General features: G+C 47.5%; 1 protein-coding gene across 1 annotated transcript in view; it reads left to right on the top strand.

Annotated features, from left to right (window-relative positions):
* The first annotated feature begins 850 nt into the window (after positions 1 to 850).
* ABCC3 (ATP binding cassette subfamily C member 3) overlaps positions 851 to 24,985 on the top strand; it is a 72,056-nt gene continuing 47,921 nt past the window's right edge. The window contains exons 1-2 of the mRNA XM_081899539.1: positions 851 to 1,007; positions 15,958 to 16,134. Of these exons, the coding sequence (XP_081755665.1) occupies positions 978 to 1,007; positions 15,958 to 16,134 (207 nt within the window). The 5' untranslated portion in view covers positions 851 to 977. The remainder of the gene's footprint in view (positions 1,008 to 15,957; positions 16,135 to 24,985) is intronic.

Raw genomic sequence — 24,985 nt, 5'->3', positions numbered from 1 at the left:
TCAGGCTTCTGCTGGCAGTCAGCTTCCAGCCCAGCACACACACTCTCTCTCTCTCTCTCTCTCTCTCTCTCTCTCTCTCTCTCTCTCATACACACACCTCAACTCTTGCTAATGGCCAGGTGAGGGAGTGGGGTTCACCTATTTGCCCTCTGGCACAAAGCCACTTCCTTTGTTATACTAAGGAACTTACAGCCCATTAACTCGCTGTCAAATTTGCCTGGCTCCTTCACCAAGGGAACCCGCCCCCCCCCCAAAAAAAAACACTTCACAACACTGTATGTATAACCAAGTACATGCCCAGCCAGCTGTCCCCTAACTATAAACTGCTTTTTAAAAAGGATGCTGTGGCAGCCAGAGCCAGGTTTGATGGGCCCTGGCAGGATGCCCATGTTGGCCCAGGTGTCGAGGAAGGGCCTTTTCGCAGCTATCCATATCACCTGGCTCTCTCTCGCTCTCTCTGGGTGGGTGGTCCTTGGACCTTTCCCCCTCCCCTCGCTCGAGGTCCAACCCTAGCTGCCCCACTGCAGAGAGGGAAAAGGTGGTGTGTTGCTGTGTACCACGGAGCACCGCCCAGCCACCCAAGGGGGCCCAAGTCTCCCAGCAGCTGGTCGGGCTTCTGTGGCCTCGCTCCCCTCATACGCCGAGGCCCGATCATCCCCCGACCCACCGCCCTCCTACGGCGCGAGCGCGCGCGCTCCCATCCAGGCGCGGGCCTTGCCCGAGCTGGTCCGCAAAAAGGGAAGTTTAGTAAGAGCGCAGCAGTTAAAGACCCCCCCCCCCCAGCCTTGTCGCGGCTTAGCCTGGCGCCGGCACTGCCTGGGCGAGCCCTTCCCCGCCCACCTTTCCGTGCGAGGCAAACATCCGCCCTAGCGTGGCGGAAGGGAAGCAGAAGGCGAGCCAGGAGCCGCTCAGAAAGAAGCGGAGGCAGCGCGGCGAAAAGGGACGGTCGCCAGACTGCTCTGGCCGGCCGCTGCACCATGGACGCCTTCTGCGGATCCAGTTTCTGGGTAAGTAAGCATTCCTCCCTCCTCGCCGCCGCCGCCGCCTGCCAATCCATGATCACCCGGTGGCCCTCGGAGGCCAGCGCATCCCTCTCGTTTTCCCCAAATAAGTAAGGAAGTCAAGGGAGTTTCCGCTCATCTGCCTTCAGAGCATGTCTGTTGTTTCAAGAAAGGACGATCATTTAATGAAACACAGGCGCGGGCATCGGGCATGGCCAGGCTGCAACTTTCGGGCACTTCAGTGAACTTTAAAGGGATGGGGCATGGAAAGGTCGGGAGGAGGGAAGTCCCTAAGTTTCTGCATGCGCAACTCTCCTCCTGCCGATGGGTTCTTGTTTTTGATGGGGGTGGATTGCCTTCAGAGTCTGGGGTGGAGAAAGGCACCCGAAAAGAGGGCGAAAGAGTTAAGAGGTGTGTGTGTGGACCCGCAGCATGACGCGGGGATGCAGACTCCTCAGAGGGGGGTTGCCGAGGGCGAAAAGGCAGGAGCTATGTGATGTGGGTTAGCAGACCTGGTTGGAGGCGCAGCCTTGCCGTAGATGAGCACAGTCACGCTTACACGTGGAACCCAAACCTCGCAACCTGGAGGGCAGAAACTCGCGGAGATGACTTGCCTCACGCATCCCAAAACTTCCAAGTAAAATATAATGGGGTTTGGGGGATCATCTTTCTCAGTTCTAAGCGTATTATCAAACAAGCGTGGACCCGAAATGAAATGTTGCAATTCATCCCCTTAAGGCGCGCTCCTCCGTTGTCTTTCGAGACAGATGGATGCCAACAGTCCCTGTGTATTGAGGGACAAAACAAAAACTTGCCGGAGGCAGGTTCAAACCCATGAATGGCACGTGCTTGCATATTTCTGCCGGGTTAAAAACTAGCAGCACTTCTCACACAGATGCACGTGCGTTCAATCCCACTGTGAATCGATGAAGCAAAGTACTTGGGAACGTGTTCAGCACTCAGACACATTGCTGGCATACCGAAAAACAGTTGCATTTTTATAGGAATAAAAAAAGAAAACCTCTTCCCTACTGACTTCTAAGGGCAGGTGAGGCTACTCCCTGGTGCTGCAAACCTGACTAGACAGGTATTTTTCCAATCCCTTAACTGCCACACCATTGTAATGCTGGGCAAAACCAATACACAAGCTTGAGCAAGGCAATTGCTAGAGGCTGTTAGAGCATGTGGCTGTTTCTTCAAAGTTGGAGTCTTACTCATTCCAGCCCTGGAGAATATCTATATCCACTGGAAGATGTATGTTGATACTTGGGTCCTGCTTTTTTTTGGGGGGGGGGGAAACCAAAGCATACAGTGGTACCTCGGGTTAAGTACTTAATTTGTTCCAGAGGTCCATTCTTAACCTGAAACTGTTCTTAACCTGAAGCACCACTTTAGCTAATGGGGCCTCCTGCTGCCGCCGCGCTGCCTGAGCCCGATTTCTGTTCTTATCCTGAAGCAAAGTTCTTAACCTGAAGCACTATTTCTGGCTTAGTGGAGTGTGTAACCTGAAGCGTATGTAACCTGAAGCGTGTGTAACCCGAGGTACCACTGTATTGTTATACAGCTGTTTATTGTGCAGCAATTCATTGTTCCCTCCACAGAAATGGAAGTATCACAGGCTGCATTCCTAGACCTATGTACTTGGCTGGAAGCACCATTGTGTTCAATGGGCTTTTACCTCTGAGCAGACATGCAGACTCACTCTGTCAGGTACATTGTGCCCCAGAGGAATGAAATGGAGACTGACACAAATTACAAAACCGAGTAAGGCTGAGCATTTTTCAGGAGAAGAGAATCTTCTTGCACTTTTGTCCAAAATTTAAATGCTTTATTATATAGTCTTGTTGAGTTCAATGGGAGTTTTGCCCTAATTAGCATATTTTGGTTCATAGCCTAAATTTTTGTGTGCTGTAGAAATGGTTATCTGTGGAAATATATACATGTACATTTGTGTATATTTTGTGTCCATGGTAGGTCACTGATTTGCAGAAGCAAGTTCGTGATGTATTGCCCTGGAGGCATGCTATAACGGTATAGCATGGATGGAGAGCCTATGGCTGACTGTAACTCCCATCATGCCTGACCATTGATTATGTTGGGTGGAGCTGATGGGAGTTTGAGCACAGCAGCATCAAGAGGGCCACTGCCGTATAGTGCTTTGTAATAACTGGTTTTACTGAATAATGTATTGCTGGCATTGCTTACCTAGCTTTTCTCGTGGTTTCTTCAATGCTTTTATAGTGGCTTTTTCAGATATCAAGGAGGATATCTTTGTCATTCAAAGATTTAAGTCTAGGAAAGTCTGTACAAAAAAATCCAATGATTTTGCAATCATAATTATTTATGCAAAATAAATATGTCGTGCAATTACTATTGCAAGTGATGCTTTGCATATGCATTGTTTCAATGTTTCAATGCATTGATGTAGGTGTAACATGATATCAGTACAGTGGTACCTCAGGTTACAGACGCTTCAGGTTACAGACTCCGCTAACCCGGAAGTAGTACCTCAGGTTAAGAACTTTACCTCAGGATGAGAACAGAAATTGCGCGGTGGCAGTGTGGCGGCAGCAGGAGGCTAAAATGGTACCTCAGGTTAAGAATGGACCTCCAGAATGAATTAAGTTCTTAACCTGAGGTACCACTGTACAAGGGTGGCTCCAATCCTGTGTATTGTAGGACTGATTGCAGATCATACTCCCATGTACCACATTCAACCAGTCCTGGAACACAGCCCTTCTGAAAGTCAGCTGTTGCCCAACCACAATGCGTAAATTCATTATGTCACCACGTTTCTTTGTGCCTGATGGTTCAAAGAGACTTTGTAGCTACTGACTTCTGCCCAGCAGAAGTTTAACACAAAGATAAGTCCATTCTGTTAGCCACTTAACGGAATACTCTTGGAGTCTTACACATGTGCTCTGTGAATTTGCAGTAAGCTGCCTCACCTTTTAACAGATATGTATGTGCTTCTCAAATGTACACTGTGTGCTGTGCTGTTGAGTGGTTCGTGTTTCTTAATAAGAGGCTTCTTTGGGTATCCATAGTAAAACAAAAACAAAACACTTTAGTTTCATTTCCATTATTGGTTTGGAGGAAACTCTCCACCTCCTTAAAGAGTAACCACTCTGCTCGGACTACTCCTAAGATTTATTTGCAGTGGTACCTTGGTTTACGAACTTAATCCATTCTGGAAGTCCGTTTTTAAACCTAAACTGTTCTTAAACTGAGGAGCGCTTTCCCTAATGAGGCCTCCCGCTGCCGGTGCCCTTCTACCGTTCGGATTCCGTTCTTAGACCGAGGTAAAGTTCTCAAACCAAGACACTATTTCTGGTTTTGCGGAGTTTGTAAACCAATTCATTCTTAAACCAGACTGTTCTTAAACCGAGGTACCACTGTACTTACTATCATTTTTATCTCTCACTTCCTCAGGGTGGTGGGCAAGGTTCCCCCATGCACTTTTACCCTTACAACAAAGCAGTGAGGTAGATTAGGCCTAGCAATAGTGACTGATCTAGGTCATCCAGTGAGCTTCACGGCTGTGTAGACATTTGAACCTAGGTCTTTTCTGTCTTAGTTCAACCCTCAGAAGAACCACCACTCTGGTTCCAAAGCTAGATAGTAAGCTGCTGGCTAAAGGGAGTGTCTTAAAAATAAGAAGATGATGCTTTTCAAAAGGAACATGAGAAAAATCCCTTTTACCTTTGCCCCTGTTTAGGGAGTGTCTTGATCTGTGGTGTTGTACTTCATGTTGACACTGACAGCCACATTATTATTTGTTTAATGCACATAAAAGTTTCTTATGCCAATAGTATACTGCAGGCTAGTGGGAGCTAGCCTCATATTGGGCCCAACAGTTTTGTGCAAGCTTTAAACGCTTTCTTGGTTTTAGTATGTCAGACTGGAAAGCAATGGAGCCGGTAACACAAAAAGTAGATTCTGCAAAGGCTGTTCTGTCTAGAAATAGAAGGGCAGCTCTCCCCTCTTTGTATCTGCTTAATAAAAACCTGTCTTAGAGTCATAGAATTTTAAGGGACCCCAAGGATATTCTAGTCCAACCGTTGATATGCAGGAATCTCAACTAAAGGGCCCATAACAAATGGCCACCCAACCTCTGCTTATAGAAATCTCCAGTGAAGGAGAGTCCACCACCTCTCATGGCAATCTGTTCCACTGTTGAACAGCTCTTACTGTCAGAAAGGCATTTCTGACGTTCAGTTGGAGTTTCCTTTCCGGTAACTTGAATCCACTGGTTCAAGTCCTAGCCCCGGAGCAGGAGAAAAGAAGCTTCCTCTATCTTCCATGTGACAGCCCTTTAGAAGATGGCTATCATATCTCCTTGCAGTCTCCTCTTTTCCAAGCTAAACATACTCAGCTCTCTCAACAGTTCCCCGTAAGGCTTTGTTTCCAGACCATTGGCCATCTTGGTTGCCCTCCTGTGCACAGCTTCCAGCTTGTAGACATCCTTCTTAAATTGTGGTGCCCAGAACTGGACACAGTATTCCAGGTGTGGTCTGACCAAGGCAGAATAGAGTGGAACTATTGCTTTCCTTGATCTGGACACTATATCTCTGTTGATGTAGCCTAGAATAGCATTATATTTTTTGCTGCTGCATTACACTCTTGACTCATGTTAAGCTTGTGGTCTCCTAAGACCCCCAAGATCCTTTTCACATGTACTACTGGCAAGCCAAGCCCATCTCATATTTCTTCCTGCCTAGGTGCAGAACCTTTCATTTGTCCCTATTGGAATTCATTTTGTTGGTTTTGACTCCTTCTCCATTCTGTTAAGGTCAAATTGAATCCTAATTGTGTCTTCTGCAGCATTAGCTGCCCTTCCCAGTTTGGTAGCATCTGCAGATTGGCTGAGCATCATCTCAAGACCTTCATCCAAGTCATTTATAAAGATGTTGAACAAACAACAGGCACAGGACAGAACCCTGTAGCACCCCACTTGTCACTTTCCCCCCAGAATGATGATGAACCATTAGTGAGCACTCTTTGTGTTCAGTCATCAAGAGCTAAAGAAGTCGTACAGAGAGTGTATGTTTGTAATGACCTCACAATATAATGAAAGCAAAACAAACACCAGAGCTGAACCCCTATTGACGTGAGTGGAAAGTGGTGGAGTCCCCTACTGAACATCTCTTTCACAGCAATCTTAGATTTAAACTAAATTTCCTGATTAATTTAGAAATTTTCACCCTAGAGAAGTACCTAAAAAAGCAAAGGTGTTAGTAAATAGGAAGAGCTTTCCCCATAAACACTGTTGCCAAGAACTGCATACAGAACAACCAGGAAATTATGTAACCAACATTTATTAGGTGCATTTCAATTTTTAAATACATTGTTGATCATCCCAAGAGAAAGGATTGCTTAACTGTTCAGGAATCCTGTGAGGTCAGAAAGTTCTAGATGAAATGACTGAAATGACATTTATTAGGTGCATTTCAATTTTTAAATACATTGTTGATCATCCCAAGAGAAAGGATTGCTTAACTGTTCAGGAATCCTGTGAGGTCAGAAAGTTCTAGATGAAATGACTGGCTTCTGTGAAAGTTAATTTACAAGCGGCCTTCTGATCAAAACAGCAAGTGCCTCTTCTTGTTTGGTAAATCCACGAGCTAATTCAACTGCCACCCCCAGAGTAGACCGTTTTTCTAGGCTTGACCTATAGTTGCCTTTCTCTTTCAAGAAAGGTGCTGCTCCTGTTCTGCAAGGTGATGGTTGGAGATGCTGATGCAAATATGCCTGCTTCTATATAGGGTGGAGTTAGAAGCAGGGTTAGATGTGAAGAAGCAGTATTCTGAACAATGAGTTGCTTATCTCTTGGGCTGCGTACAATACAGACTATACCATTTGAAGCACATTTTCCCCTCAAATAATTTTGGCGCCTTTAGTTTTACCCCTCAGAGAGTTACAAGTCCTAGCAGCCCTTAACAAACTACAGTGAACAGAATTCTTAGAGGGTGGGGGCATGTGCTTTAAAGGTACTGATCACTGCAGATGGTGACAGCAGTCACGAAATTAAAAGACGCCTGCTTCTTGGGAGAAAAGCAATGACAAACCTAGACAGAATCTTAAAAAGCAGAGACATCACCTTGCCGACAAAGGTCCATATAGTTAAAGCTATGGTTTTCCCAGTAGTGATGTATGGAAGTGAAAGCTGGACCATAAAGAAGGCTGATCGCCAAAGAATTGATGCTTTTGAATTATGGTGCTGGAGGAGACTCTTGAGAATCCCATGGACTGCAAGAAGATCAAACCTATCCATAATGAAGGAAATCAGATCTGAGTGCTCACTGGAAGGACAGATCCTGAAGCTAAGGCTCCAGTACTTTGGCCACCTCATGAGAAGAGAAGGCTCCCTGGAAAAGACCCTGATGTTGGGAAAGATGGAGGGCTGAAGGAGAAGGGGACGACGGAGGATGAGATGGTTGGACAGTCTTCTCGAAGCTACCAGCATGAATTTGACCAAACTGCGGGTGGCAGTGGAAGACAGGAGTGCCTGGCGTGCTCTGGTCCATGGGGTCACGAAGGGTCAGACACGACTAAACAACTAAACAACAACAAATGTACACAGCCTAGGGGAAGAATTCAGTGCACAGCTATAGAAATAATTCCAGCAACACCTGCTTTTCAACTTGACAGGTGGAAGAATCCCCTTCCTCCCTCTGCATGCTGTTCTGTGGGTTCTCACAACACACACATCCCAAGTCAATTATGGGGGTACAAGGAGCACAGGGGGAAAGCCCCATTGTATAAGCAGAAATATTTGTGCAGGGCTTCTACTGACAGAACTCATTAATTGAACATTTAGCTGAAATTTACTTCCCTGCAATCCCTTGGTCCTGCCCTCTGGAGAAACAGAGAATATCTTCTATGTGACATTGCTTCAGGCATTCAAAGATGACCATCGTACCCCCACTTAACCTTCTCTTCTCCAAGCTGAACATCCCCAGCTCTTTCAACCATTCCCCATAGGGTTTTCAAAAGCCCTCGCCATCCTATCTGCCTTGTGCTGGACATGTTCCAGAACACATGTCCATGTAATACTGGCATATCTGATCATAAATACAAATCAAGTAGCCAGAAATGTAAAACAAACAAACAACAACTTAAAACAAGAGAACTATTAGAAGTTAAAGGACACCAATCAATCCTGGAGTTTGAGCAATGAAACTGTGGGAAGAGAAGAAAGAGGTGTTGCAAGGTTATACCAGACCCAGCAAAATTCTGCTTGGGCAATAGTGAAAAGCAGTAAAGGAAAACAACAGAGCTTCAGAATTCCCACATCATTAATTTGGTACCAACATGTTGCATAAAGTAACTTTGATGAGGATGAGGTATGTTGAAACTGCCTCTGCATGCTGAATAGGCTTTTGCATTTCTGTACTGTTGTGGATTTGTTAGTCATATTGGCGCAATCATTTTGGGAAGTAGCAAACTACTTCCAACACAATCCTTAGTTTGTTGCAAGACCAGTTCCATACCCTATCTACATCACTGCCTAACAATTTTGGTGGGAAATTTGCATCAGGTCAGAATTCATTTGTATAATGAATGAGATTAACTGTATATACTGTAATTATTTCCTTCTCTCCCCCCCTCCCCCCCCCGCAGTAGTTGCTATCTTCTGTGGTCGATGTTTCAGGCATCTTGGGCAGAGTCTTTTGGAGCACATTCAGAATGCATTTCTCAGGCAGAAATTGTGCACCCATGCTGCTAGTTGCCATGGGGTGGAGAAGGAAGATGTTTGATCCATTTTTTGCACCTGACACTCCCAGACTTGTTTGCAGATCAGAATGCAGTTCCTAGCTGGATTATGCTCTTCTCCAGCTTTTGTGCATAAAAAGTCTGTACAAAAAAGTCTTCAACGAAAGCTAAGTCTTGTAAGTGAGTAACACCTACAGATCTTCTTGCTTTGCATGGAGCCACCTGTGCTGTGGCCTCAGTTGACCATGCGGCCTGTGCAAGGAAGGGGTGGAGGAAATCATTAATCAGTTTACTTCTTTGGAACTGTATAGCCTCAGTACCCTTTTAGGCCACAAATGAGTTGTTTATTACTTATAAAAATCTCTTGCAAGGATCCAGGGCAGAAACTTGGCCTGGTGCAATCGAATTATATTAAGATATTTTTTTTTCCATTTGCTTTGGGGCTCACTTCAATATCCTGAGATGATTATGTAACAACTAACCACACTGTGTGGGCAATTTTTATATCACATCACATCACATTAATATATATATATAGATACACGAGAGAGAGAGAGAGAGAGAGAGAGAGAGAGAGAGAGAGAGAGAGAGAGAGAGAGAGAGACTAAAATGCTTGAACTTAACAATGCTTATATGAAGTGTTTTGCCTGCCAAAAATTACTGCTGAAAATGCTTTGGGACACAGTACTTTGCAGAAGGCCTCTCTCCCACAGGTTCTTTCAATGTTTACACTGTGCATTCTACACATGCACCTCTTTTGTTCCTCCATTCAGGCAAGTGGGAGGGATTATCAGACTTCAAGAACGTGTTCCAGCAAGGTAAAAGCACACAAGAAGGGTGTGGAGCAAGGCCCGTGGGTGGCCCCAAGGGAGAAAAGGTGTGGAGCGTGGTCTCGAGAGTCCCAGAGGCAAAACAGAGAGGGCTGGAATTTGGTCCCTGGGCTTGAGATTCCCCCCCCCCCCGTGGTCCAGGCAGAGGATTCCTCCCCCCACCCTTTATCAAGTGCTGCTAACTGTAGCCTTTTAATCAGCATTGAGGATGCTGAGTCAGCATCCAGAACTATCAGCTTATTGGCTATTATATCAAAACACAGTAGGGAATAAAATATTTTCTAGCTGGGTTGCTTTATGTCCCTTATTGCAGAATAAATCTTATTTTTAAGCCATAATTTTTTAGTGCTTTTTAATTCTGCTGTTGTGAGTGAGAAACCTTGTTCTATAGCACTAGAAATATGTGTGACAGCAACAGAGTTACTTGCAATTAAGTTAATAATAATACTAATAATCTGTAGGTTGGAGTGCCTATCCATGTGCCATGGCCAGATGTTAAAATCCAAGTTAGGGTTTCAATCAACAAACTTCATGGCATGCCAATTACAGTCCTATGTAAATTAGTCAAGCTCAGTTAGATGAATCAGATTTACACTTGAACATATTTGCAGTGTTTGTGCAGAGTAGATTCTCATTGCAATATTCCACCAAATTGTGTTGTTCGAACCTCTATCATATTTATTTTTTACTCCCTTCAAATGCTCTTCGTAAGATTGGGTGTACAATTTGATTAACGTTGTCAGCACTTGGAACGAATGTTTCAAAGGCTGTTCAAGCCACTTGAGTTACACTAAATGGTCTGTGGTTTTTGGATACTGTATTGGCACATAATTCACCACCCACTGGTTGTGATGTTGGCAAGGCAAAGAAAATCCATCTGTCTGGCTTGATCACTCTTATCACCTGCCAGGTGGGCTGATCATCCAAGCAGTATTGATGCTTCTTGCCAATGGTTTTCTTGGAGCACAACAGCCTCTCTTATTGCTAATGAGCAGGCCTGTATGATGTAGATGACAGGGGAATTATAGAAACAGAAGGTGCCTATTTTGTGCTGGCTTAGCGCAAAGTTTCTTAGCCCAAAATTGAAAAGAGGTTACTCCATGGCCCCAGGTTTCCTACATTTCTATACCAGTTTGATCATTCAATCCAGCAAGTTTAATAGGAAACAATGGGATAGGTTTGTTTTGCCCATTAAGTACTTTAGGCAATGGGACATTTTAGACATGACAAGATCTCTAGAGCACTAGCAATGGAGAGAAGTAAATGGACTGACTTTCCGTACATTAAGTTTCTTTCGTTTCTGCCTCCATCCCTCAATAAACTGCCCAAATCCAGCAAGAGAAATCTATCATGTACTGCCAGTGGAGGTGAATGTGCATCTACATACACATCTCAGCTGCGTTGTGTTTCTCAGTCAACGTCTTTTTGAATTGACTAGATGCATCCTTTTTTGTGAATGAAGATGTGCAGCCACATTCAAAAGCACCATTTGTTGCATTTTCTATTATTTCATTCAGGAGTAAGATGCTCAAGTATGTGGTGGCCTCTCAGCTCCAGGTTTTCCTGGATGAAGCAGCTTATCTCGTTTAGCCCAGCTTCATGTTTGGTTATGGGACTGAGACAGCCTTGGTCCCCCCTGGTGGATGATCTACGGCAGGGACTAGAATGTCAAGTCCATTCCTGTTGGTTATGCTGGACCTCTCAATGGCTTTCAGTAGCATTTCTTGGACCACCTGGATGGGATGATTCTAAAGGGGCAGGGTCTTGTTCTGCTCCCAAACCTTCCTGGAAGGTGATGCTGGAAAATACCAGTTTGACATAGGGCTATTGACCTATGGCACTTCTCCTGGTTCCAACTTCTCTCCCATGCTGCTGAACATCTACATGAAACTATTGAGAGAGATCATCAGGAGAAATAGAGTGTGGAGTCACCAGTATGTGGCTGACACCAATCTCTATTTCTTCATTCTATCAAATTCCAAGGAGGTTGCTGAGATGCTGGACCATTGCTTGGTGTCAGTAATGTGCTGGATGACGGCAAGCGAATTGGCACTTCATCCAAACAAGATGGAGATGGAAAGAACTACCGATTTGGGGATAGAATTCCAACCTGTTTGAGATGGAATAGCAAACCACTTCAAAACTCAGGTTCAGTTTGGGAGGGTGCTTTTGGATCTGACCTTGAACCTGGAATCCCAGGTGATGGGTGCGGCCAAGAGTGCTTTTGTCCAACTTAGTTGGTGGTGATTATTATCAACAATTTATTGTTGTTGACAAACACAGTTCAGTCAGAACAAACATACACAATTGCTAAGTGTCATCAGTTTTGTTAATGGCAGGGTATTAGTGACTAGTCTCGGTTGTCATTCATAGCTTTCTTTCCAAGTGAGGGAAGCTGAAGAGTATGAAGTGGGTATTTCAGTTTCCCCACAAGCACTTCCTTGTGCTTGGGGATTGAGTGCATGCTGCTATACACTGGAAGCCTTTGCCACACGGTCTTCATGGGCTTCCATTTCTGTGGTTGGGTGTGTGGGGGTTTTCAAAATAATAGGAAACACTGTGGTGTTAACGTCTTCTTTATGGTCCAAAGCATATATGTACAAACTGGACATGTACCTATGTACATCCTACGCACACATGCGCGTGCACACACAGTATTTTAGAAAAGGCTGAGCTTGTTCTTACAGCAACCCAACTGTTCTTTACCACCCACCTCTGCCTTCAGTAAGTAAGGCTGTGACAATGCCATTTCAGGCATTAAGGTATAATGTTCTTATCTGTGACCTGGTTTTATTTGCATGCACAAGTTTCTGAAGGAAATGAGTCAGGCGGTTGGCACTTAGAAATCAATGGAGCATGTGTGGGCAAAATAAGAATGAAGGACAAACTGCCTTTTCAGGGTCTTGCTCCAAAATGTGTGAGCGCTTCCCAAAATTATTACCTAGCAGAGGTTTAGCATTGATTTTTAGGAATGCCAAGAGACTAATGTGTATAATTGACTCACAGGTGTGCACTAAGTGTGGTTAGCAGCTTGTTTACTGTGAAATGTCACTGCAAGCCTTGACTACTGCCCCACTGTTAAGAAAAAAATATTGCATTGCATTTTTGCCATGTTTCCACATTGCACACACCTTAAAATGTAATGTTTGGTGTTCTAAAGCACATGACTAAAATATGTGTGATATGTAATGTGTTGCAGGGATCTCCCAGTTGACCCTGGTTCCTAGTTGTATTTACTATATATGAAACATATGTGTTTTCCAGCATAGTATATGAAGCAGCCCTTAGTCTACTGGTATATTTTGCATTTTTCCTCTTCCTGCCCTTATTAGCTTCAGTCAGGGGCATGCAGGCAGACTATGATTGAAATGCTTCTGAACAAGTCATTAAGCCCATCTTGCAGAAGTCCCGTGCATGCATCTTTCTGCCAATTAAATGCATTCTGCAAAGGAGGTTTACTTAGGGTTCTCCCAACCCAAATGGGTGGTGCAGGGGGAAGATGGGGGAGAAGGCGCATTGTGCTAGTAAAAGTCATTGTGCTGGCTTCTGCTAGTGAGACTAGTTAGTTGCATCCAACCAACCCATAATAACAATATAATGGAGTATTAATAACCTTGATTATTGTGCAAATAACATAAACGCTGCGTAAATATCCCAACCGTTAAGATAAAGGATTGAGAACAAATTGTGTGTATTTCTTGTCTTGTTGCTGAGTTGGCTCTCTTTTTGTTTAATGAAGTTGGTGATATGGTTTTCATCTAATTTAAACTTTATTTGTCCTCTTTTGGCTTAGTAATGTAGCAGAGTATCATTGATAGCTTTTAACAGTCACTTAAAAAAAATATATCCTTGTAACACACAAGTTCACTAACAGTGGACAACCCTGTTTTTCTTCTTGCACATATCCAGCTGAAATCAGGATAGTTAGTCATTTTTGATCTTCTTAATTATTCCAGGAATGTTAAGTATACAGTACAGGCTTGAGGAAAGGGAATGATCTCCCTCTCTTCCTCCTCCTCATGCACCTTCATTGAGACTTCCAAAGGCTGACTTGTAGTGAACCTGTGGCATTCCTGGTATGCCACCTCCTGTAGCACAACTGCGAATCCCTGTGGTGATAGAAATGGAGACAGAGGAAGGAGCCTATACCCTGTGCAATTAGTTCCACTTGGAAGTGCAAATGGCACTGTAAACAAGGGGTGTATCTAAAGCCTGTTCTGTTCCTGTTCCTTTCACCTTCACTGGAGGAGAGGGAAGTAAAGGAGGATTTATTTATGGTTATGAGAGAGTTAAGCTAGTAGGTTTTAAATTCACCCTCGTTTGCAGAGCTGACTTCTCATAGTTCTCTCCCTCATGGTCAAGAGATGGGAGTCCTTACACCAATGGTAGCCAATGTGGTGCGCCTCCAAAGGTTGTGAATTGTAACTCCCATCATGTTTTTCCTTTAGCCACATTGGGGCAGAACAGAGCGAGGAATCCTTTTATACATGCCACTCACCCACTATATTCACTGTCATGAGTCCCATGGAGATATCTTGGAGGCACTGGTTAAATCAGGAAGCAGGGTGGGAGGAGCTTGAAGAGATTCCCAAAGGGTTGGGAAGGTATTCATCTGGTACCCAGGAAGTCCTGGAGTTGATGCTGGAGGTGCAGTCAGAGTTCTGCGGGATGGGAGAAATGAAAGAATAATAGAATTGTAGAGTTGGAAGGGACCCTAAGGGTCATCTAGTCCAACCCCCTGAAATGCACCACCTCTTGTGGGAGTCTGTTCCACTGTCGAACAGCTCTTACTGTCAGAAAGTTCTTCCTGGTGTTTAGTCAGAATCACCTTTCTTGTAACTTGAAGCCATTGGTTCATGTCCTACCACCCCGAGCAGGAGAAAACAAGCTTGCTCCATCCTCCATGGGACACCACTTTAGATATTTTAAGTTCGTTATCATATCTCCTCTCAGTCTCCTGGTTTCCAGGCTAAACAAGCCCAATGTTCCTCATAAGGCTTTGTTTCCAGACCTTTGATCACCTTGGTTGCCCTCCTCTGTACATGTTACAGCTTGTCAACATCCTTCTTGAATCGTGGCACCCAGAACTAGACACTTTATTCCAGGTGTGGTCTGGCCAAGGCAGAATAGAGCAGGACTATTTCTTCCATTGAATCAAACAGGATGTTGGGGAGGAGGAAAATGTAGCAAAATAGATTGGTCAGAGCAGAGGTTGACTGAAAGGTCAGAATAGAGTTGCCGGGAGTGTCAGTATTTGGTTGCTCATAAGAGCCTTTTAATTATTTAATTGTCCAACCACAGTGCTTAGGTGTAACTGGCATATATACTCTCATTTCTAATTTAAGGGGTTGGGCAACATTGCCCAGGGTGCAAGAAAATCCACCCATGAGCAGATTGTAGCCAGTGGCTTCTAATAGGATTGGACTTAACTAGCATCAATTTAGCAGAAAGTTCTACCCCATTGTATTTTTTTAAAAAATGCATCATCTACATCAAGGCTGTGGGGATCTGTGGCCTTCCCGATGTTCAATCTCCAATCTCCATCAGCCCTAGCTAGCATGACTAATGGTCAGGGATTATGGAATTTGAAGGGCCAACATCTGGAGGGCCACAGGTTCCTCATTCCTGCTCTGTGTGATGGAGTCAGAGGAAGTTGACCTCATGATGAGGAGTTAGTTTAGTACCATGAAAGGTCAGTGGGGTGGCTAGGGTGTCAGACCAGGCCAGATGGGACTGTGGTCCAAATCCCCACTCAGCACTCATGGGGCAGCCTTGGGTCATTCACTGTCTCTCCACCTAACCTACCTCACGGGGTTGTTGTGAGGATAAAATGGAGAGTGGAAGAACCACGTGCATCTCTTTGACGGGAAGGTCGGATAAAAATGTAATAAATGATGAAAATAAAGTAAGTGCCAGAAGTGAGCATCATCTGAGGATCTTCATAGGTCTCCATCTCACTGTGATATCACAATATGCTCTGGGTGATTAAGAAAGACCTTGAATAGTCTTCCATTAGGGCGAGAAAAAAATGTTTAAGGTACCCCAGGCTGGTTTCATATTATAGTACTTATTAAGTGGCAGAGGCAGTCAGCTACACATGAGAGAGAGTGTGTGTGTATAACTAGTTCCACTCAGAGATATGAAAAGGCAGGAGGTTATCAGGTGTGTCAGGGCTGAGATGAAAGAGTGCATTGTGTTGCATTAGAGAATGTGGGCTGATATGGTGAATTGTTGCATTATGGTACAAGTAGGCTCAGAGGGCGTTAAGTGCTCGGATATTTGGCTTTGCATTTCCTTCGGGGGGGGGGGGAACATGTCAGAGTCACTCAGCTCTTTGCTGGTTTGTGATAGAGGCTTGGAGCAGTCAGTATCCCTGTTGTGTTCACTAATGCTTTCCCTATCCTTTCCAGGATCCCAACCTTACGCTGCACACTGACAGCCCAGACCTAACACCATGTTTCCAGATGACTGTTGTGGCGTGGGTGCCGTGCTTCTATCTTTGGTGCATCTTGCCCTTATATCTCCTTTATCTAAAATGCAACAACCGAGGCTACATTGTACTGTCTGTGCTGAGCAGGTTTAAAACGGTAAGATGCGGCGCGTGTGCACACACACACACACACACTGACTGCAGATAAGGGCAGAGTTTTGTGCCTAATGAGAGAAAATGGCTGGGGGGGGGGACTTAATCATATGCCCTCCGTTCAAAATGTCACGAAATAACATGATTGTGATAATCTGCAAATTACCCTTGTACTGTCAGATAAGTTTTTGAAGCATGGAATTTGGCTTTATGAAAAAGATAGACTTACTGCTCTGATGCAGCCTTCCTCAAACTTGGGTCCCCTGATGTTCTTGAACTACAGCTCCCATCATCCCTGACCACTAGCCATGCTGGCTAGGAATGATGGGAGTTGTAGTCCAACAACATCTAGGGACCCAAAGGTGAGGAATGCAGTTTTTTGTGTGTTTTTTTTAAACAAAAGGAACATAAGAAACTGCCTCATACCTATCAGACTCTTGGTCCCTCTAGATGGGTACTGTTGACGCAGGGTTTCAGGCAGGAGCATTTCCTACAGCTGCCAGGAATTGAACCTGCAAAGCTTGTGCTCTACCACTGAGCTAAAGCCCTTCCAAAAGCATGAGCAGACCTTTCCAAAGGTTCTGGGTGGGGCTGGGAGAAAAAGGGGGAAGAGCTTCTGCCTCTTGCGTAGTTAGCTAGACTCCTTATTTTCTGAGTTCTGGTCTCCCAGACTCTGCACACTTACTAGTTCTTTAGACAGCCTTCCTCCTTTCACTCTACATTCCCATCTGTAAGCACGTCGTGTGATGAGGTGGAAACACCCTTCCAAGCTGGTATCACTGGATGGGGCAGCATGGCAGCAAAGTCAGGGCTGCACACATATACCAGTGGGAGTACTGCATTGGCAGCAGCGCTTCCCTCCCCACTGCACTCTCACTGACCTGACCTTGCTGCCGCCGCCTAACCCCATCCAGGGAAGCAGCAGCAACGCTGTTGTCGGGAGGGTAGCTCTGCTGCACCTCACATTCCGTTACTGCATTTCATCACTCTGTGCAGCTATCCGTTTTTGCTGCTAAAGACCTTTTTCCACTTTTGGAAACAATCGTTGGGATGATTAAGTGACAGGCATGCATTTTTAACTGGATTTTAATCTTAGCTGTCCTCTGGGGGGTGGGGAGAGTTCTGTTTTGGTGGCGTTGTTGCTAATAATTAAGAAAATCTCTTGACCCAAGTGTTACTTTTGTTTTCTGCTGAGTTTCACGTGATTTGACAGGGTTATAAATTCAAGAGAAGGAGGAATCTATTCAATTTATTAGATGGATGCAGCCCATCACTTATTGAAGTCAACAGCCAAATCTCTGTAGATTTTTAAAGCTGTACTGAAACAATGTGCTTCCAGCTCACAGCAAATTTAACATCTCATGACTTCCCTTAAGCAGTCCACAAAGAGCACCATCTGACCATGTTGATTTGCAGCAGGTGATATTTGAACATTGTTGTCAGGGTTTCTGGGAGAGAGGAGGAGATGACAGAGGAGACGGAGAGCGAGTGGGAGGAGGGGCAGAAGGATGAGGAAGAAGATGACGGAATTCTGAGGGAATCCACGAGTCTGAGCAGCGAGTCAGAGGATTCTCAAAAGGGGGTTACCTTAATCAAGCAAAGGGGAGGAGAAGGGAGAAGCGGAGAGGAGCCCAGTGGAAGACAGAGGAAGCAAGAGACGTCTCAGCCGGAACGGAGTAAAGGGGGTGGAGTCGTCAGCCTCTCGGAGGGAGCAGGATTAGGAGAGAACAGAGAGAGGGGGTTGGAGCAGGGTGTTCAGCCGGAAAGGGTGGAGAGCAGAGCAGGGGGTGGTGTAGCGGTCGAAAGAAAGGTCAGCAGCAACGTACGCGCGCCAAGTTCAAACGTAGAGGCGCGCGGAAGTGGAGAGAGCTCAGGGGAGGAGCCCGGCCCTAAAGCCAGAAAGAGGGGGGAAGAGGCGGCAGAGGATTCAGCCTCAGGCGAGTCACGGAGAGAGGGAACCCAGGGGGGCAGGAAGACCCTGCGGAAAAGAAAGGAGAGGAAGAGGTGGTCTAGAGCCAGGCTATTAAGTTGGTGCGGAAGAGGGGAGGAGTCAGAGGGGACTTCAGCGGTCTAACGTGGCAGACGTACGGCCACAATGCTGAACTGTATGAGAAGCAGAAATCTTCAATAAACTTTTCCTGTAAATAAGCTGCAACGGAGTGAGGTCTCTTGTGAGCTGGGACCAGACCTGGGTGGCCGTGACAGTAAGTCCCCTCTCTCAAAGCAAAAATTTTTTTTTGCGAAGCTCACGAACGGGAGCAGCCATGAGCGCTGAGGAGCAGCTGGTTGCATTGCGGAATCAGGTTACCGCTCTCACATCGGCAGTCATTGCTTCGCAGAAGAAGAATGACGACTTGGAGAAGACGTGCCAGGATTTGCAGGCAAGGTGGGAGCGCGCGGACAAGGCGGGGGCCCCAGGATCCAGAGCGGAGGGCATTGCGCTTGGACGGAGGGGGGGTGCCCTAGTTCCGCATTTTAATGGCAACTTGCAAGACTATCCCAATTTCAGAGCGGACGTTGTATATGCACTGCACTTACTCCGTCACGATTTTAAAGATGAGGAGGAGAGAGTGGGGTTCATTGTTTCGCACCTGCATGGGGAGGCCAGGGCTTGGCTACGCAATTTGTGGCGCGAAGATGGACCGGCCCGTCGCGATTCAACTGCGTTCATCAAAGCGATGGATTCTTGTTTTCAATCCTCTGTGGATGTGGACATTGCGCGCCGTCAAATGCACGGGCTGAGGCAGGGGAAAGCGACTGTGCGCCAATACCACTCTAAATTTTTTGCATTGCTCACCGCCTTAGATTGGCCAAAGGACAGTAAACCGGTCAGAGATCTTTTTTGGGAGGGATTGAGCCCCCCCATCAAGGATGAGATCGCTAGGGGGGACAGACCCCAGACCCTAGAAGACGTGGTGCAACGGGCTTTAGCTCTTGGAATTCGACATGAGGGGCGTCCGTGGCATGAGGAGGACGGGCCCCAAGCGCGTGCGCAAGCAAGGACTCTCCCTTTTGTGCACAGGGACTTCAGCCGTGCGCACCCCTCGCCAATGGGGAAGGACAGAGAGGAGCCAATGGAGATTGGTGGTGCTAGGGCTCAGAAGCCATCCCAGAGCCCTGTCCCTGGTGCAGCCAAAGCGAAGCCTCCTAGAGGAACCAGGAAGTGTTACATCTGTGACAGTGCGCACCATATGGCGAAAGAGTGCCCCCAGAGGCTCCAGAAGCACACTGCAGCGCTGGCAACTGTAACAGCAGAGGTGCAACCAGGGGAGCAGCTTCAGGGAAACGACAGTGCCTGGCTGGAAGCAGAGCTACTGGGGCTCAGCCAGGCGGATCTGTAGACAAGCCCCCAGCATCACTGCAGAGCGTGGACCCTTTGCCTCCCAAACCGGCAGTTCTACTCACAGCAACACTCCAGTTGCCTGATGGGAGACTCCTCGAGGTTCCAATAACGATCGATTCGGGAAGCAACGCCGACTTCATGGGACTGCAGTTCGTTAAGCAGCACAACATGGCGCTCCTGCCTGCAACGACGCCTCTGAACGTGGTCACGGTGGACGGCAGGAAGTTGCTGGGGGGGCAAGTGGTGCAGCAAACCCCTCCCATGATGATGCAGATTGGCAACCATCGAGAGCTTATTAGTTTCAATGTCACCCACTTATCGGACACACCCATCGTGTTAGGCATGAGTTGGCTGGAGAGGCACAGTCCCGCGGTTGCGTGGTACCAGAGGCAGATCAACTTTTGTTCATCGTATTGTGCTCAGCATTGCTTTCAGACCGATCAGGGAGGAGAAGCTGAGCAGCCATTGCATCTGGGTATGGTGCAAACAGTGCCTCACAAGTACCAGGAATTCTTGGAGGTTTTCTGTGAGAAGGAAGCTGACAAGTTGCCGCCTCATAGACCTTACGACTGCGCGATTGATTTAGTGCCAGGGGCGCAATTGCCTGCTGCCAAGCTGTACTCCATGTCGGAGGACGAAATGCAAGAGCTTCGGGAGTTCATAGACCATAACCTCAAGCGCGGTTTCATCCAGGAATCTAAAGCAGCGGGAGGCAGCCCTGTTTTCTTTGTGAAGAAGAAGGACACGCCCCAAAAAAGGCTTATAGTGGATTACAGGTTCATCAACAGCTTGACTAAGCCCAAAGCTTTCCCCATGCCCAAGATTGACGACCTTTTAGCGACCGTCAGGAGGGGCAAGATTTTCACCAAGCTGGACCTACGTGGAGCTTACAATCTCATCCGCATCCGGAAAGGAGATGAGTGGAAGACCGCCATGTTCACCCCTCTGGGCACATACGAATACAGAGTCATGCCTTTCGGCCTCCAAAATGGCAGCCACGTTTTTCAAGCATTTATGCACCACGTGCTAGCAGGTCTCCTCTACAAAAAGTGTGTCTGCTTTCTCGACGATATCCTGATTTTCTCGGAATCGCCGGAGGATCACGATAAGGACGTGAGGGAGGTCCTGCAGAGGCTGAAGGAACACAGGCTGTACGCCAAGTTGGAAAAGTGCCAGTTTGATGTCAGAGAGGTTGATTTCCTTGGCTACAAGTTGTCCGACGAGGGACTGGCCATGGACAGGGCTAAGGTTCAAGCGCTGTTGGACTGGAAAAGCCCTCGAAATCGGAAAGAGGTCCAGAGGTTCATCGGCTTTGCCAATTTTTACCGCAAGTTTATTAAAGGTTTTGCGAACGCGACGGCGGCGATCACTGACACCCTCAGTTCCAAGAAGAAGAAGTTCGTCTGGACCGAACAAGCGGAGCGGTCCTTCCGGACGCTTAAGGGTCTTTTCGCCTCCGAAGAGCAGCTGCTCCACGTGAATCCCGGCAGACCCATGCGGGTAGAGACCGATGCGTCAGATAGAGCGGTTGGGGCCGTTCTTTTGCAAGAGGATTCACAAGGCAACTGGCGACCGGGTGCGTTCTACTCCCGGAAGCTCAGCAAGACGGAGCGCAATTATACCATATGGGACAGGGAGTTGTTGGCCATTCATGCAGCTTTCAAAGCGTGGCGACACTTCTTAATAGGAGCCAAGCACACGGTGCAGGTCCGCACGGATCACAAGAACTTAGAGTATTGGCGGACGGCTAAGTTGCAGACCCAGCGACACATGCGCTGGGCGGAGTTCTTTGCGGACTTCGACTTCAAAATAGAATACATCCCAGGAGACTCCAATGTTATTGCAGACGCGCTGTCCCGAAAGCCGCAATACTTGGAGGAAGCAGCTCCAATCGCAGCAAAGCACATTTTCGCACCGCAGGCGTGGACGTGCGCTACCATCGCAGTCGACCTGGACGCGGTGCGACGCGCGTTGCAAAGGGATCAGTTTGCACAGTCTAAGATGGAGGAGCTACGCGGAGGGTCGCGAGACAACGATGAGTTTCAATTACAAGATGGACTTTTGACTCGTAAGGGTGCCCTTTACGTGCCCACCGACGATCTTCGAGCCAAGGTTCTGCAACAGTTGCATGACGCCCCTAGTGCAGGCCATTTCGGCAAAGAAAAGACGATGGAGTTGGTGGCTAGAGACTTTTGGTGGCCCCAGATGAGAGGAGAGGTGGCGGACTACGTCGCCAGGTGTGATATCTGCCAGAGGTCCAAACCAGTGCACCAGAAGCAGGCGGGATTGCTAGAACCGCTGGAGACACCGCAGCAACCATGGGAGAGGGTAGCGTTGGACTTTGTTACAGACCTGCCCAGCTCCAGAGGTAAGACGGCGGTGTTAGTGGTGGTGGACTTGTTCACCAAGATGGCGCACTTCATCCCTTGTGCCAAGGTGGCGACGGCAGAACAGACCGCAAAGCTCTTCATCGATCACGTCTTCAGAGTGCATGGACTTCCGCAGTCCGTCTTGTCCGACAGGGGGCGCCAGTTTGTTTCCACTTTCTGGCGAAAGCTTCTGGGCATCTTGCACGTCAAAATCAACCTGACATCGGCGAGGCATCCACAAACCAACGGTCAAGCGGAGAGGGTCAACGCGATCATGCAGCAGTACCTGCGGTGCTACGCCAACCAGCGACCTGCGGCGTGGGTGGACTATCTGCCGATGGCTGAATTCGCCTACAACAACACGAAACACGCTTCCACCGGGGTGACGCCTTTCTTCGCGAACAATGGCCGTCATCCCAGAACCTTCCCGAGATTTGCGGCACCAGGAGGGGGGGGGCCTCAAGATGCCGACCAGTTTGCAGCGGAGTTGCAAGAGGTGCACGAGGAGCTGCGGAGACATTTGGAGCTGGCAAAACAGGCGTATAAGGTGCAGGCCGATAAGCACAGGAGGGCGGGAGAGGACATCCAGGTTGGGGACTGGGTGTGGTTAGCAGCCCACGCGATGCCGGCCAGGTCATTGGCCAAGAAGAAGTTAGGACACAGGCAGCTAGGGCCATATCAAGTTGAGGCTAAGATCAATCCGGTGGCTTTTCGTCTAGCCCTTCCGGAAGGTTCCAGGGTGCACCCGGTCTTTCATAGGTCGGTGCTCACTCCCTACAAAACCCCACACAGGTTTCAAGAGTCAGGAGCACCCCCAGAGCCACGTAGGAGGGCGCCTGAGAGGGGGGAATCGCCAAGACCAGAACCTCTTAACGAGGTCACAGAGATACTGGACTCGAGATGGGGGGAGGAGGGAGTTGAATATTTTCTCGCCAGGGAGGGCACACCAGCCGCTGCTAATAGTTGGGTGCCAGGCTACGAGTTAGACGAACCCCTTTTGAAAGAAGAGTTCCATGCACTTTTCCCACATAGACCCATGCCAGCTGAGTACTTTGATGACTGGCTTTTCACACCCACATTGTCAGATAGCACGTTCAGGGGTTTCTCTTCCCCCGAGGAAAGAACACTAGAATCAAGCCCGCCCAGGGGATCGTGCTCGGGGGTGGACACGGAAACCCCTTATTGGTGGGAGGAGCAGCCAGAGGAGGAATGGCGTAAGAGGTGGCTGATAGGTCCTTGGCGGGCAGCACCGGAGGAAGTAGCGATGGAAGCAGAGACTGAGAAGCATTTGGGGGTAGAACCCGACTTCGAATACACTTACACAGAACTGCCAGCAGAGAACATTGACGTAGACGACCTGTATCCTGAGCCTACCCCCGAAGAGCCGCAGTTTCCACAACCGGTCCCCGGCGAGCGGGAGGGGGGAAGGGGGGGCTTCGAGGGGGGGATGGATGTCAGGGTTTCTGGGAGAGAGGAGGAGATGACAGAGGAGACGGAGAGCGAGTGGGAGGAGGGGCAGAAGGATGAGGAAGAAGATGACGGAATTCTGAGGGAATCCACGAGTCTGAGCAGCGAGTCAGAGGATTCTCAAAAGGGGGTTACCTTAATCAAGCAAAGGGGAGGAGAAGGGAGAAGCGGAGAGGAGCCCAGTGGAAGACAGAGGAAGCAAGAGACGTCTCAGCCGGAACGGAGTAAAGGGGGTGGAGTCGTCAGCCTCTCGGAGGGAGCAGGATTAGGAGAGAACAGAGAGAGGGGGTTGGAGCAGGGTGTTCAGCCGGAAAGGGTGGAGAGCAGAGCAGGGGGTGGTGTAGCGGTCGAAAGAAAGGTCAGCAGCAACGTACGCGCGCCAAGTTCAAACGTAGAGGCGCGCGGAAGTGGAGAGAGCTCAGGGGAGGAGCCCGGCCCTAAAGCCAGAAAGAGGGGGGAAGAGGCGGCAGAGGATTCAGCCTCAGGCGAGTCACGGAGAGAGGGAACCCAGGGGGGCAGGAAGACCCTGCGGAAAAGAAAGGAGAGGAAGAGGTGGTCTAGAGCCAGGCTATTAAGTTGGTGCGGAAGAGGGGAGGAGTCAGAGGGGACTTCAGCGGTCTAACGTGGCAGACGTACGGCCACAATGCTGAACTGTATGAGAAGCAGAAATCTTCAATAAACTTTTCCTGTAAATAAGCTGCAACGGAGTGAGGTCTCTTGTGAGCTGGGACCAGACCTGGGTGGCCGTGACAATTGTGAACATGTGAAACCGCTGTGCCTCCATTCACTTTAGATGTGCCCTTCAACTCAAGAGAATAAAAGCATACAGCCCTCCAAGAAGTGGCAACAATTAAAAGAAATTCATGAAATGATGGGTTGTTACAAAGATTTAACCTCACTGCCATTTGCCACTTCTAAATAAATGCTCTGGTACCAAAGCCAGGATATGTGCTAAGCTCCTAAGCCAGCAGAAGATTTAAAGTTCACAGAGTGATGTACGTTTGCGAGGGGAGAGTTTGGCCTTTGGTTGTCATAAGCAATACCAAGCACTGGCACCCTGACTGTGTAGTTTCCTTCCCTTGTGTTGGAGGGCAGATCCAGGGTGAATGGCAGCACAAATAGTTTCCTTCGTACTGCAAGCAGATAGAACATCACACCAGTGTCATTGATATGGGACTTGCAAAAATATTGCGCAAAAAGTGCAATAGCAAACCATCTGCCCTGTGATTTTCCTGGTGCAGGCATGTCCCCAGTCATTGCTCACATGTCTGGAAATGTACATGTAGTTGCCTCTGCATGGGATATTGGTACTCTAAGACAAGCTTGTGAATAGCCAATTGCCAGTAGGCTGTGACAAGTACAAATCACCTCTGGCTGAGCAGCAAGAAAGCATATGCTTGCAAACTGAAATAAAAACCTGTGCATTTTTTTTCTGCACTTGGGCAGGAAGAAGCAGATGCACAAATATAAGATGGGGGACATCTAGATTCCCAGTAGTACATGTGAAAAGGATCTAGGGGTCTTAGTGGACCAGAAGCCTAACTTGAGTCAAAAGTGTGATGCAGCAGCAAAAAAAGCTAATGCTATTCTAGGCTGCAGTATAGTGGCCAGATGAAGGAAAGTAATAGTCCCATTCTATTCTGCCTTGGTTAGACCACATCTGGAATACTGTGCCC

This window comes from Podarcis melisellensis (genome assembly GCF_964234715.1).
Source record: "Podarcis melisellensis genome assembly, chromosome: 2".
NCBI classification, from domain to species: domain Eukaryota; kingdom Metazoa; phylum Chordata; class Lepidosauria; order Squamata; family Lacertidae; genus Podarcis; species Podarcis melisellensis.
This window is presented reverse-complemented; position numbering and strand designations above follow the sequence as displayed.